Raw genomic sequence first — 13,340 nt, 5'->3', positions numbered from 1 at the left:
AGAGAATTACAGAGATTTCTTGCCCAAATCTACTCCTGTTTCCCGGGATAAATAACAGCGAGTAAAACGGTAAATGATAATAAATGACTTCTAACAGCAACACATGAAATGGAACTGTTCAATTATATGCAGTGTCCTAACCTGGCTTCTCTACGGCCTTCTCTGCTCTGCTATCTGCATGATCAATCATCAATGCTGAGGGTGGGGACAGACAGCGCATCTCAGTACGGAGCGCAGTTCACAATGCATGTAACTTTCTCCTTCTGAAAATGCTACAGTAATATTAGGACTAATATATCTTAATGGGCATCTAATTTACACATATCCATCTGACTTTCGGAGGTTAACTTATTTTTTAATTGGGAAGACATCTGCAGAGTTATGACTCAAATATTATTATCTCTCCAACAATTCCATTCAAACTGCATCCAAAATAGATAATCCTGTTCAAGATTGACATACAGTGACATACAAAAAGCTTGGGAACACTTCTTTCCATGACATAAACTGACTAGGAAGAAATCCAGATGAAAGCTATGATGCCTTACTTCTTAAATCCACTTCAATCAGTGTAGATGAAGGGGAGGAGACAGGTTAAAGAAGGATTTCTAAGCCTTGAGACAATTGAGAAATGGATTATGTATGTGTGCCATTCAGAAGGTGAATGGGCAAGACAAAATATTTAGGTCCCTTTGAACGTGGTATGGTAGTAGGTGCCAGGCACACTGATTTGAGTGTCAAGAACTACAATGCTGCTGGGTTTTGCACGCTCAACAATTTCCTGTGTGTATCAAGAATGGTCCACCACCCCAAGGACATCCAGCCAACTTGACACAACTTTGGAAGCACTGAAGTCAACATGGGCCAGCATCCCTGTGGAACGCTTTCCACACCTTTTCGATTCCATGCCCAGACGAATTGAGCCTGTTCTGAGGGCAAAAGGGGGGGGGGGGTGCAACTCAGTCTTAGGAAGATGTTTGGTATACTCAGTGTAAATATCGATGTACTATCATACCTCTTTCAGGTAATAAATTCAATGCAGTATTAGCCTTATATTAAGCTAATGAATGCATACGCTTCGAAATTATAGCCTCCATCATTGTTATCCTGTGAGATATGCACCCGCTTTCAGCTGGCCTCTCCCCTTAGCTCTTGTAGAGTGCCAGGAAAAGCTAGATGAGAAAAGCTTATTGGCCATTTTTTTGTGTTTCATATACTAATATAATATTCAGAGGGATGCAAGCTTGCACTTGTTAGCTGAATTAAATACATCAGTCGGGAGTTATTTAGACCCATAAGCATTCAATCTTCGTGAAGAGAGAATCCTATCCTAGCCCTATATTATTCAAGCATTACAGTGATGAGGATAAGGACAACAAAAGCATTCAATTTAACTGTTGCGAGAGCAAGGAAGGAATGATGAAGAGAGAGAGCGAGATAAAGCGAGAGCGAGACAGAGAGCGAGAGAGAGCGAGACAGAGAGCGAGAGAGAGCGAGACAGAGAACGAGAGAGAGCGAGACAGAGAACGAGAGAGAGCGAGACAGAGAACGAGAGAGAGCGAGACAGAGAACGAGAGAGAGCGAGACAGAGAGCGAGAGAGAGCGAGACAGAGAGCGAGAGAGAGCGAGACAGAGAGCGAGAGAGAGAGACAGAGAGCGAGAGAGAGAGACAGAGAGCGAGAGAGAGAGACAGAGAGCGAGAGAGAGCGAGAGAGAGCGAGACAGAGAGCGAGAGAGAGCGAGACAGAGAGCAAGACAGAGCGAGACAGAGAGCTAGACAGAGCGAGACAGAGAGCAAGACAGAGCGAGACAGAGAGCAAGACAGAGCGAGACAGAGAGCAAGACAGAGCGAGACAGAGAGCAAGACAGAGCGAGACAGAGAGCAAGACAGAGCGAGAGCGAGCGAGACAGAGAGCGAGAGAGAGAGCGAGCGAGAGAGCGAGCGAGAGACAGAGAGAGACAGAAAGACAGAGAGCGAGAGACACAGAGAGAGACACAGAGAGAGAGAGAGCGAGAGAGAGAGAGCGAGAGAGACAGAGAGAGCGAGAGAGACAGAGAGAGCGAGAGAGACAGAGAGAGCGAGAGAGAGCGAGAGAGAGAGCGACACACAGAGAGAGAGACAGAGAGAGAGCGAGCGAGCGAGAGTGAGAGAGAGCGAGCGAGTGAGAGAGAGCGAGAGAGAGCGAGAGAGAGCGAGAGAGAGCGAGAGAGAGCGAGAGAGAGCGAGAGAGAGCGAGAGAGAGCGAGAGAGAGCGAGAGAGAGCGAGAGAGAGAGTGAGAGAGAGTGAGAGAGAGTGAGAGAGAGTGAGAGAGAGTGAGAGAGAGTGAGAGAGAGAGTGAGTGAGTGAGAGAGACACAGAGAGAGAGCCCAGGAATGGAGAGACAGCCAGAGTTCTTCAGATAAAGGTCAGGGCAGTAATCACTCTGGCAGCCGCTCTCCCACCATTATCTCTTTGGTGTAAAATGATCTTAATCTGGCATGAGTCACATCAGCTGGTGTCACAGGCAAGGACAGAGACGGCAGGAAGCAAATAAGGCACTAGGTGTGTGTGTGCGAGTGTGCTTGTTACACGGAAGACATCACAGAACGCAGTCTAAAGTGGACACGATGACCTCCTCATCAAAACAAAGACACCCCCATATACACATGTTCCTATATAAACCAACATCTAAACTCACATTAACATGTAAACACATACTGAGAACCATATAAACACTAATTCACTCTCCCACACACTGGGACACGTACACCATATCACTGTGGTGCATAGACACAATACAGGCGGAGATAGACAAAAACACACACATAGTTGACAGGCTTCTATAGATAGATGTTAGAAGTGCAGAGGAAAAGCAAGCTTCTGTAACTGATGCGCACTCAAATTTAAAAACATTACCGTGTGTATGTAAATTGTGAAGTCTTTTGTCTGTAATGTCTTTTTCATCATGTTTTCGGACCCCAGTAAGACTAGCTGTCGCCATTGGCGTCAGCTAATGGGGATCCTTATAAATCAAATCAAGGCCAGACCAGGGCTGACAGATGAAGTCCTATAGAGACAGACGTGGCATTGTGCTCCGGACACTAGATGGTGGAAGGAGAGATTAGCTGCTCTGGACCGTTTCAATAGGATTCGTTTGTCCAACACTAAGAGTGCACCGTATTCCTGAGAAATCACCGTACACTGTAAACAGCACCAAAAACGTGAGGCATGTGGAAATTATAGTTCTGCAAAAAGGGGTTTCATGTTGATATGTGCCACATTAAAGAAGCAAACACGGTCCATGTTCCCGTTCTGTAATGTGTGTAAGATTACGGTGAAAAATAAACCATACATTTATTTGAACCTTTATTTAACTAGGCAAGTCAGTTAAGAACAAATTCTTATTTACAATGACGGCCTATCCCGGTCAAACCCGGACGATGCTGGGCCAACGATGCTGCGCCGCCCTATGGGACACCCAATCACAGCCAGATGTGATACAGCCTGAATTCGAACCAGGGACTGTAGTGACGCCACTTGTATTGAGATGCAGTGCCTTAGACCGCTGCACCACTAGGGAGCTACCTGTGGATATAGAGTGCCTTGCGAAAGTATTCGGCCCCCTTGAACTTTGCGACCTTTTGCCACATTTCAGGCACAGGAATCAACAACAAGTGGGACACAATCATGAAGTGGAACGACATTTATTGGATATTTCAAACTTTTTAACAAATCAAAAACTGAAAAATTGGGCGTGCAAAATTATTCAGCCCCTTTACTTTCAGTGCAGCAAACTCTCTCCAGAAGTTCAGTGAGGATCTCTGAATGATCCAATGTTGACCTAAATGACTAATGATGATAAATACAATCCACCTGTGTGTAATGAAGTCTCCGTATAAATGCACCTGCACTGTGATAGTCTCAGAGGTCTGTTAAAAGCGCAGAGAGCATCATGAAGAACAAGGAACACACCAGGCAGGTCCGAGATACTGTTGTGAAGAAGTTTAAAGCCGGATTTGGATACAAAAAGATTTCCCAAGCTTTAAACATCCCAAGGAGCACTGTGCAAGCGATAATATTGAAATGGAAGGAGTATCAGACCACTGCAAATCTACCAAGAACTGGCCGTCCTTCTAAACTTTCAGCTCATACAAGGAGAAGACTGATCAGAGATGCAGCCAAGAGGCCCATGATCACTCTGGATGAACTGCAGAGATCTACAGCTGAGGTGGGAGACTCTGTCCATAGGACAACAATCAGTCGTATATTGCACAAATCTGGCCTTTATGGAAGAGTGGCAAGAAGAAAGCCATTTCTTAAAGATATTCATAAAAAAGTGTTGTTTAAAGTTTGCCACAAGCCACCTGGGAGACACACCAAACATGTGGAAGAAGGTGCTCTGGTCAGATGAAACCAAAATTGAACTTTTTGGCAACAATCCAAAACGTTATGTTTGGCGTAAAAGCAACACCCTGAACACACCATCCCCACTGTCAAACATGGTGGTGGCAGCATCATGGTTTGGGCCTGCTTTTCTTCAGCAGGGACAGGGAAGATGGTTAAAATTGATGGGAAGATGGATGGAGCCAAATACAGGACCAGTCTGGAAGAAAACCTGATGGAGTCTGCAAAAGACCTGAGACTGGGACGGAGATTTGTCTTCCAACAAGACAATGATCCAAAACATAAAGCAAAATCTACAATGGAATGGTTCAAAAATAAACATATCCAGGTGTTAGAATGGCCAAGTCAAAGTCCAGACCTGAATCCAATCGAGAATCTATGGAAAGAACTGAAAACTGCTGTTCACAAATGCTCTCCATCCAACCTCACTGAGCTCGAGCTGTTTTACAAGGAGCAATGGGAAAAAAATTCAGTCTCTCGATGTGCAAAACTGATAGAGACATACCCCAAGCGACTTACAGCTGTAATCGCAGCAAAAGGTGGCGCTACAAAGTATTAACTTAAGGGGGCTGAATAATTTTGCACGCCCAATTTTTCAGTTTTTGATTTGTTAAAAAGGTTTGAAATATCCAATAAATGTCGTTCCACTTCATGATTGTGTCCCACTTGTTGTTGATTCTTCACACAAAAATACAGTTTTATATCTTTATGTTTGAAGCCTGAAATGTGGCAAAAGGTCGCAAAGTTCAAGGGGGCCGAATACTTTCGCAAGGCACTGTATTGCCATGGATTTATATATTCTAGGTTCTGAAATACTGAACACTGGCTATTGGCCACAACGTAGATTCAGTGTGGGAGATGAGAGGGGTAGTGGACAGAGGAAGCAGAGCGGTTAAGTGGGGTGGGGTGGGGTGGGGTCTGATATGAATCTGGTTCTCATCTTTCTAAATGGCGACGGGGGCTAAGGTTATCAAACCGGTTAGGGGCACCACAAAGAAGTCAATTGTGATGGATCAAAGCTATACAGCGCTATTTAATAACACACACCCTTTTTGATCAAACAGTGCTTGGAACAAACAGAGTAGAGAAAGAGGGGCAGTGAAGGGAGGATGTCAGTTCAAATGTAATGTGTGTAACATTTCCTTCACTTGCATTGCTACAGTTATGAACAAAAGTGCAGTATAAATTCACTTACACAAAAAATGACCAAAATGTGTTGTCAGAGAACAATCACAAGGTTAAATAACTGTTTCAGTGCACTACCAGAGCTGTAAAAACTGCATGCGTGGCTGACACTGAAACATTGATGGTCTGTGGCCATTTGTTGGGATGGGAATCTCTAGAGTAGATGATAAGGAGCGCATTAATGGCATTTAGGACCATAGCAATCCCACTGAGCCCACAGGGACAAATGATAAACACACACACACAAACATTAGCATAAACCCAGTGCCTTTACCCCAGAGGGCGGGCTGACTTACATTTTTATGTTGTCATGGTACTGCTTGGTGTCAGATGGCTGGTTGTACAGAGGCTGAGAGGGGAGGGAGCGAGAGAGAAAGAGAGATGAAAGTGTCGGTGATGCTGCCAGAGGTGGGAATTCAGTTTCACAGCAGCATGGAACATGAAGGCTAGGAGGTTTATACACACACATCTACAGCTTCTACACTCCCTTCTCTGCACCCTGTCTGGTGTCATTCCAAAGCTACTATGCCAGATGCAGTAACAACATTCAGCCATTACATTCTACCAACAACATGTTGAATATCTGAGATTGAAGTCTGAGAGAGAAAATATGGTGTGATGTCATAATGGTTTCTACAAATATCCGGGAAAGGTCTGCCAAAACATTTGGCTCAGATTTTGTTCCATCAATCAATAACTCAACCCACTGAACCATCAAATTATATTTATTAATTAATCCATCATTCATTTAATCAATCACACAAAATTCATCAATATATATGCAAGAGAGTGTGAAACAAAGGCTGTTGAGAGGCTCATTTGGGCATCGCCCTGAGTTCCATAGTACTATATAACTGCTACTGCTGTGCCAAGCTGACAAGTAGTAAGCAGAATGACAACATGACATCCTAATCCAGCCCTTCTCAAGACTGTTCTCAAGAGACTCATAAGTGGAAAAAGTCTTTGGGTAAAACCATTAACCAGTGACCATTAAGAGGTGAGAAAAGAGCAGAGGCTCACCAGTTCTACTCGGGGTCCCAGTCCTTCCAGAATCCTGTGCGCTTCCTCTGCCTTTTTCTGAGGAGACACAACACACACAACACATTCAGCACATGTCAACAACAAAGCCCCACGTCTCCCATCACCAAGGCAACGCAGCAGCCTGCTCACTCAATCACTGACGTTTGGATGGGCACTCTGGATGCAGCAACTATTATTAGAGCTTTTAACACAAGGCAGAACCTCGCCTCAGCTCCCTCTCATTTCTCCTCTCCTGGATAAAAGAGAGAGAAGGGTAGAGCGAGAGCACGCAGAAGAGGGAGCGTGAGAAAGAGAAAGAGCGAGTGAGACTATGGCTGCAGTGCTTCTCCAATAAGGGACATCTGACAAAACAGAGAGAGAGATCTCACCTCCTAGTGTGCTTAGATGGTGGTTTCAGACTGACCTGGTAGCCTTGTGGTTAAGAGCATTGGGAAAGTAAACAAAAGTTTGCTTGTTCGAATCACAGAGCCGACTAGGTGAAACATCTGTCGCTGTGCCTAGATAAGTGTCTGCTAAATGACTAAAATGTCAAATGTAGAGTGAGAGGAGAGAGAGGGAAGCTCATTGTACTGATATAAATCTGCAAGACTAAGGACATATCAAAGACTACGATCAATGACATTGGCAACACAGAGAAGGGGATACATGTGTACGCTAAATTCAGACAGGGCAATGACAACACTGTTGATCAACATGGAGCTTTGACACACTACGGTTCCTCCTCCAATCCATCTCAGCCAGTCACACCTGAGATTAAATTGGCAGCCAGTGATTGTAAGTGAGGCTGGACCAACTCAGATGCCCCCTAGTGCTTAGACAGGAGTACTGCAACTGGAGCAGAAAACTAACTGAGCTGCTCTTCGCTCACAGAAGCATTTCCAGTCCATAGAAAAGGGAAATATGGGCTACATCATAAGAAATGCGTAATTAAAATGAGAGGGTTTAATATTGCAACAAGCAAATAGGGAAGGTGCAGTGACTTGAGAGATCTCTCAGTACCTTGTGTGTGTGTTTAACAGTGGGACTGGGATAGTGCAATTCCAGTGAGTCACGGTTGTCTCTCTTGTATTTGTGTCCAAGGCAGCCATTTTCTAATATGAGATGGTGAAGTTGAGTGGTGTCGCCTATGGCGTTGACAAAGGCCTGTGGCTGTATCACTCTGGCTGAGAGACGTGACACTAAGCCCACAGAGACAGATGACACCAGGCCTGACTGAGTGGAACGCTTCTGCTGAGACTGGAGTCATTACAGCCAGGTGGTGACACACACACACACACACACACACACACACACACACACACACACACACACACACACACACACACACACACACACACACACACACACACACACACACACACACACACACACACACACACACACACACACACACACACACACACACACACACACACACACACACACACACACACACGCCATCTTCAGATATACCTAAGGATCACACAGGTTGCACCGAATGTGGATCTCCCCGTTCGTCTACCGATCTACCGTCTACCGTCTACCGATCTACCGTCTACCGATCCGATCTACCGATCTACCGAGCGCAGTGTAAAATCACAATACAATATGAGAATCGCAAGAGACATTGTATCGACACCGAAGAATGGTGATAATATTGTATCGTGAGGTCCCTGGCAATTCCTAGTGTGGTGGCGGTGGGGCTCAGCAGCACTCAGTGGAGTGGAAAGTGTTCCAGAGTTCAGCGACATTGGATGAGTCCAGGCTTTGAGATCATCACTCCTTCTGCATGGATTCAGTGGTGCCATCATTGCTCAGCTCTGAGCTGGTAAGTATATGGGGTGAAAGGTATACAGTACTATTGTCAGTCAACAGGTCTCTTTTAGACCATTCAATTGTTTCTATTATATTATAGAAGATTACTTTACTTCAAGAGTTGACTTTCCTTAAGATTCTGACCCGGCCCGGCAAGGAAATGTACAGAGGTCCTGCCCCTTACACATACAGGGGACCATCTGTGGTCGGCATAATGAGTGGGAAAAGACTCCTTATATACCATTGCAATCTACACAAACATGTTTATACAGTTTTGTGTCTCCGTATGCAAGGAACAGTGCTTACCACTAGATGGACTAAGAGTATTGGAAATGAATGCATTATTAACTACAACTAGATAATATCCTACTCAATCTGTTTTGATTGACCTAGATTTCTATGAAATCCTTGCATTCTAAAATTGGGAACGTAAAAATGTTGACCTAATTAAAAAAAATATATATTCGGATTGCTGCCAGACGAATGTTACTGTAGTAGAGGAACATGAGTAAGGTGTGTGTGTGTGTGTGGGGGGGGTTCTGTCTGAGGGTGTGAGTGACCTGCTCACACTAAAGGCCAGCAATGCTGACCTTTAGCAGACTACACACTCGGACGGAAGGACTGTCTGGTCTTGCCATATTAAGAGTGGGGGGCTAAATGGGTTAATTCCTTTTCATACAGCCTTTCCCACTCTCTATTGACCCCCACTCTCTATTGACCCCCACTCTCTATTGACCCCCACTCTCTATTGACCCCCACTCTCTATTGACCCCCACTCTCTATTGACCCCCACTCTCTATTGACCCCCACTCTCTATTGACCCCCACTCTCTATTGACCCCCACTCTCTATTGACTCCCACTCTCTATTGACTCCCACTCTCTATTGACTCCCACTCTCTATTGACCCCACTCTCTATTGACCCCACTCTCTATTGACCCCCACTCTCTATTGACTCCCACTCTCTATTGACTCCCACTCTCTATTGACTCCCACTCTCTATTGACTCCCACTCTCTATTGACTCCCACTCTCTATTGACTCCCACTCTCTATTGACCCCACTCTCTATTGACCCCCACTCTCTATTGACCCCCACTCTCTATTGACCCCCACTCTCTATTGACCCCCACTCTCTATTGACCCCCACTCTCTATTGACCCCCACTCTCTATTGACCCCCACTCTCTATTGACTCCCACTCTCTATTGACTCCCACTCTCTATTGACTCCCACTCTCTATTGACCCCCACTCTCTATTGACCCCCACTCTCTATTGACTCCCACTCTCTATTGACTCCCACTCTCTATTGACTCCCACTCTCTATTGACTCCCACTCTCTATTGACTCCCACTCTCTATTGACTCCCACTCTCTATTGGGCTGTTGAAGATGATAACAAGCCAAGTAACAGCAATGACAGAGCTCACACATTAATCTCTTCACAATCATTGTCACGGCAGAATGTGCCGAATACAAATTCACTTCCATTCAGCCCTCAATAGGGCCAATTAGCTAAATAAGATCTCAAACAGCATGAATCCAATATCTGAGGGAAAGCAGAGTGACAGGTATAGCTAGCTCACATAATGCAGTCAATACATGTATTCTAACTTTGACCAACCTATGAGGTGATTTAGGAATGAACACTGACTACAGCCATTACAGGCTGAGCACTGATTGAGACACACTCATATTTACACAGAGAGAGAGCAGTGTGCGAGTGTGTTAGGGCATTTTAAATTATTTCAGTATTCTAACAATGTCATTATATTTTTTAAGAAACTTCAATGGAGACTTGCTTGAGAGAGACTGTGTGCTGCACTCTGCTTGTTTCAGAAGAACGTTGAGGGAGGGGCGTGACAGGGCCAGGGGTCAGTGTGTGTGACAGTCTATGTGTGGCACAGAGAGAGAAAAAAAAGACAGCGAGAAAGAGAAAGAGAGAGTATTTAGACAAACGTGTTGCTACCATAGGTTATCTATCACACCACCTGATAGTGCTCGTCTTGACTGCATCAATTGTAAAGTAGCTAGCTAGCTACAGTAGAAAGCTAAGTTAGCCAGCTAGCTAGCTACAGTAGAAAGCTAAGTTAGCCATCTAGCTAGCTACAGTAGAAAGCTAAGTTAGCCATCTAGCTAGCTACAGTAGAAAGCTAAGTTAGCCAGCTAGCTAGCTACAGTAGAAAGGCCAATTGAGGCTTTTTTGCTCCGTTCCCCATCCAACGTCTACAACAACTCCATTCATATGAAACAACAGCCTACCTCTTGGTTGATTGTTTTAGCCTACTCCTTCTCATTTAGCCAACTTAATTCTGTAATTGTAATTCCATTTTGTATTGATTAGATCTCCCTCTTCACTTGCTACACATGGAGCCTCTGACTGCAGCAGCGATTTGATTGACCAACAATAACAACAAGCTACACGTGTGAAACCAGTGTAGGCTGCTGGTGAATCCTTTTTATTGGGCTCACTCATACAAACTGTCATAAAACTATTGTTATATAAAAATGTTGAATGTAATGGTTTATCCTTGTAGGCTATGTAACAATGTCACATAGATAATTGTATTCCATTTGAGACAAAGACTGTATACTCTCCAAGTGATTGAATACTAGCATCCTTTCGGATATTCAAATATTTTAATAACCGTGCCCATCCCTAGCGTGTGTGTGATGGTACTGACCCTGTTCTCGTCATAGATGATCTGCACCAGGCTGCGGTGCTTGGCCTCACTGGGCGGGGGGGAGATCATAGACCGTTCCGGCTCCTGGGGCTTCGCTGCCTCCTCCTCCAGCTGTTGCTGCAGGTCACAAATGCAAATACGCAAACACTCAGGATTACTGGTGAACACAGTGTGTAGACAAGATGTCCCTTTGACTCAGGTTGGGAGAGAAGAATATGCAAGAGAAAGATGACAGATAAAGGTTATCACAAGCCGTGAACAAAGGAGAAATCCATGATCCTGCAGCACCCTTGTGCTTCTCTGTTTCTGTGGAGACAGGTTACTAGGGAAGTGTGTGTGTGTGTGTGTGTGTGTGTGTGTGTGTGTGTGTGTGTGTGTGTGTGTGTGTGTGTGTGTGTGTGTGTGTGTGTGTGTGTGTGTGTGTGTGTGTGTGTGTGTGTGTGTGTGTGTGTGTGTGTGTGTGTGTGTGTGTGTGTGGTGTAGCCCCCCGCTACTCATCATCTCCAGCAGTGATGAACCTAACTGTCCTACTAGCTGTAATAGCTATTAAGTCCCATGGGGCCAGTTAACCAAAGGGTTACCACAACATGGTGTAACAAAGCCAGCCAGGGCTGGCCGCATGCCAGGGAGGAGAGAGAGTAGGACTGAGGAGACAAAGTATCTCTTAGGTCAAGAGGATATGCCACTTTCCCTTTGTCGGCCAACACAACACCCATCCTGTACTGGAAGGCCTTGCTTTTCCAACTCCCTGGGCAATATCTTGGTGGCTTTTTATGAGGGATAAAAACAGGAGAACAGGCCACTGGACAGAGCCTATAGCCAAAGCAATGGCACAGCAGCATCTACTGAACTGATCCATTACATCCATGACGTGTATTTAGTGGGGACATTATGGCCTCCTCACAGCACAACCAGAATCTTAGAGCTGCAATAACTTACATAATCGGGGTTTATTACAACTTCGAGTAAAATATCAAATGTGGTATGATCCAATAAACAGGATAGGTAAGTAGGAGTAATAAGAACAGCAGTATAAACAGACTAGGGGCAGTGCTGGTCGTCTGTGGCAGCAGGGCTGCAGATGTGAGTGGTACAGTCTGAGGTTTTAGTGAAGCTGCTTCTCTGGGGGCTAGGGCTCCTTGTCAGTGTGCTGCTGCATGCTCTGCAGGGAGGTGATCTACAGTAGAGCCAGTCTCCCCCTTCAGAAAAAGGCCTGGGCCAAGCCTCAGCAGGGGGCGAGAGAGAGCTGGCCCTGGGTCCTCAGGATCATCCTGGACTCCAATCGGGATGGATAAGCAGCTGGGGAGGAAAACGCACACATTCCCAGAACCTCCCCCTTACAAACCCACGGCAGAGTAAAATAAAATAAACCAACTGTCCTGAGCATGGCTGACAACACAGGCTGGCTGTAACCTGAGCCCCAGCCCCCACTCTCTGCCAGAACTCTTTAAATACAGTTTTACCACACCACTTAATGGCTCCAGATGTTTTAATGCTTGGAGAGAGCTGAAGAGAGGAAAGCGTTATGGCGGGGGGAGGGGTGGTTCCGCTGTATAAAAAATAACATTTAAAAATAATTTAAAAAACATTCATAAAAAGCATAGTGTGTTGTTGAGGGAGGGGGGCTTGATTTATTTTTCTAGGTAGCAGAGCATACTCTTTCAAACATTCACTAGGCTTCATCACTAACCCCCTCCCTCCTCTACCCCACCCCCCAACACCTCCCACAGCGGACCGTGCCATGGGTTACAGGTGGCTTAGATTTACGAAGCAGCATTTTGAGTGCCAGCCAAAGGAGAGACTTGAGGGGGGAGAGTTGCACCATAGAGCTCTTCTATAAAACATGACGTGGCAGGCGGCCGCGAGGAAGAAATATGAGTGATTTAACAGTCACAAAACATCCAACATAATCCTCCTCTCCCCCGGGGGAAGCTGTTATTTATGGATTTATATATTTTTTACCTACTTTTCTCCTTAAAGAAGAAGAGAGGAAGGAAAAGCAGAAGCGAATGCAGCTGCCTAGAAGCAGAGCACTGTGGCAGACTGTGTGAGCCCTAACTACAGTAACTCAATACAATAATTACAGCAATACAGCCTGGTATGTCTGGTCTAAAGGCTCTACTGTGTGAAGATCCACTGAAGACAGGCAATGAGAGGGATACTAGATTTAAATACAGATGGAAACATTGTCAAGAAGACCGCTGGAACTGCCAGAGAACAAGCTGACGGTAAAAAGAGTGCAGGCCACACACTTT

The 13,340-nt window shown here is 45.2% G+C and overlaps 1 protein-coding gene across 1 annotated transcript in view; it reads right to left on the bottom strand.

Annotated features, from left to right (window-relative positions):
- The window catches only part of LOC124034383 (nuclear receptor corepressor 2-like), a 183,935-nt gene that overhangs the window by 72,292 nt on the left and 98,303 nt on the right, over window positions 1-13,340 (bottom strand). Inside the window, 3 exon segments of the mRNA XM_046347510.1 lie at window positions 5,867-5,919; window positions 6,591-6,647; window positions 11,086-11,202. Coding sequence (XP_046203466.1) covers window positions 5,867-5,919; window positions 6,591-6,647; window positions 11,086-11,202 — 227 coding nt within the window.

This window comes from Oncorhynchus gorbuscha, linkage group LG04 (assembly GCF_021184085.1).
Source record: "Oncorhynchus gorbuscha isolate QuinsamMale2020 ecotype Even-year linkage group LG04, OgorEven_v1.0, whole genome shotgun sequence".
In the NCBI taxonomy this organism is placed as follows: Eukaryota; Metazoa; Chordata; class Actinopteri; order Salmoniformes; family Salmonidae; genus Oncorhynchus; species Oncorhynchus gorbuscha.
The sequence above is the reverse complement of the archived record's forward strand: the minus strand, read 5'-3'. Positions and strand labels throughout refer to the sequence as shown.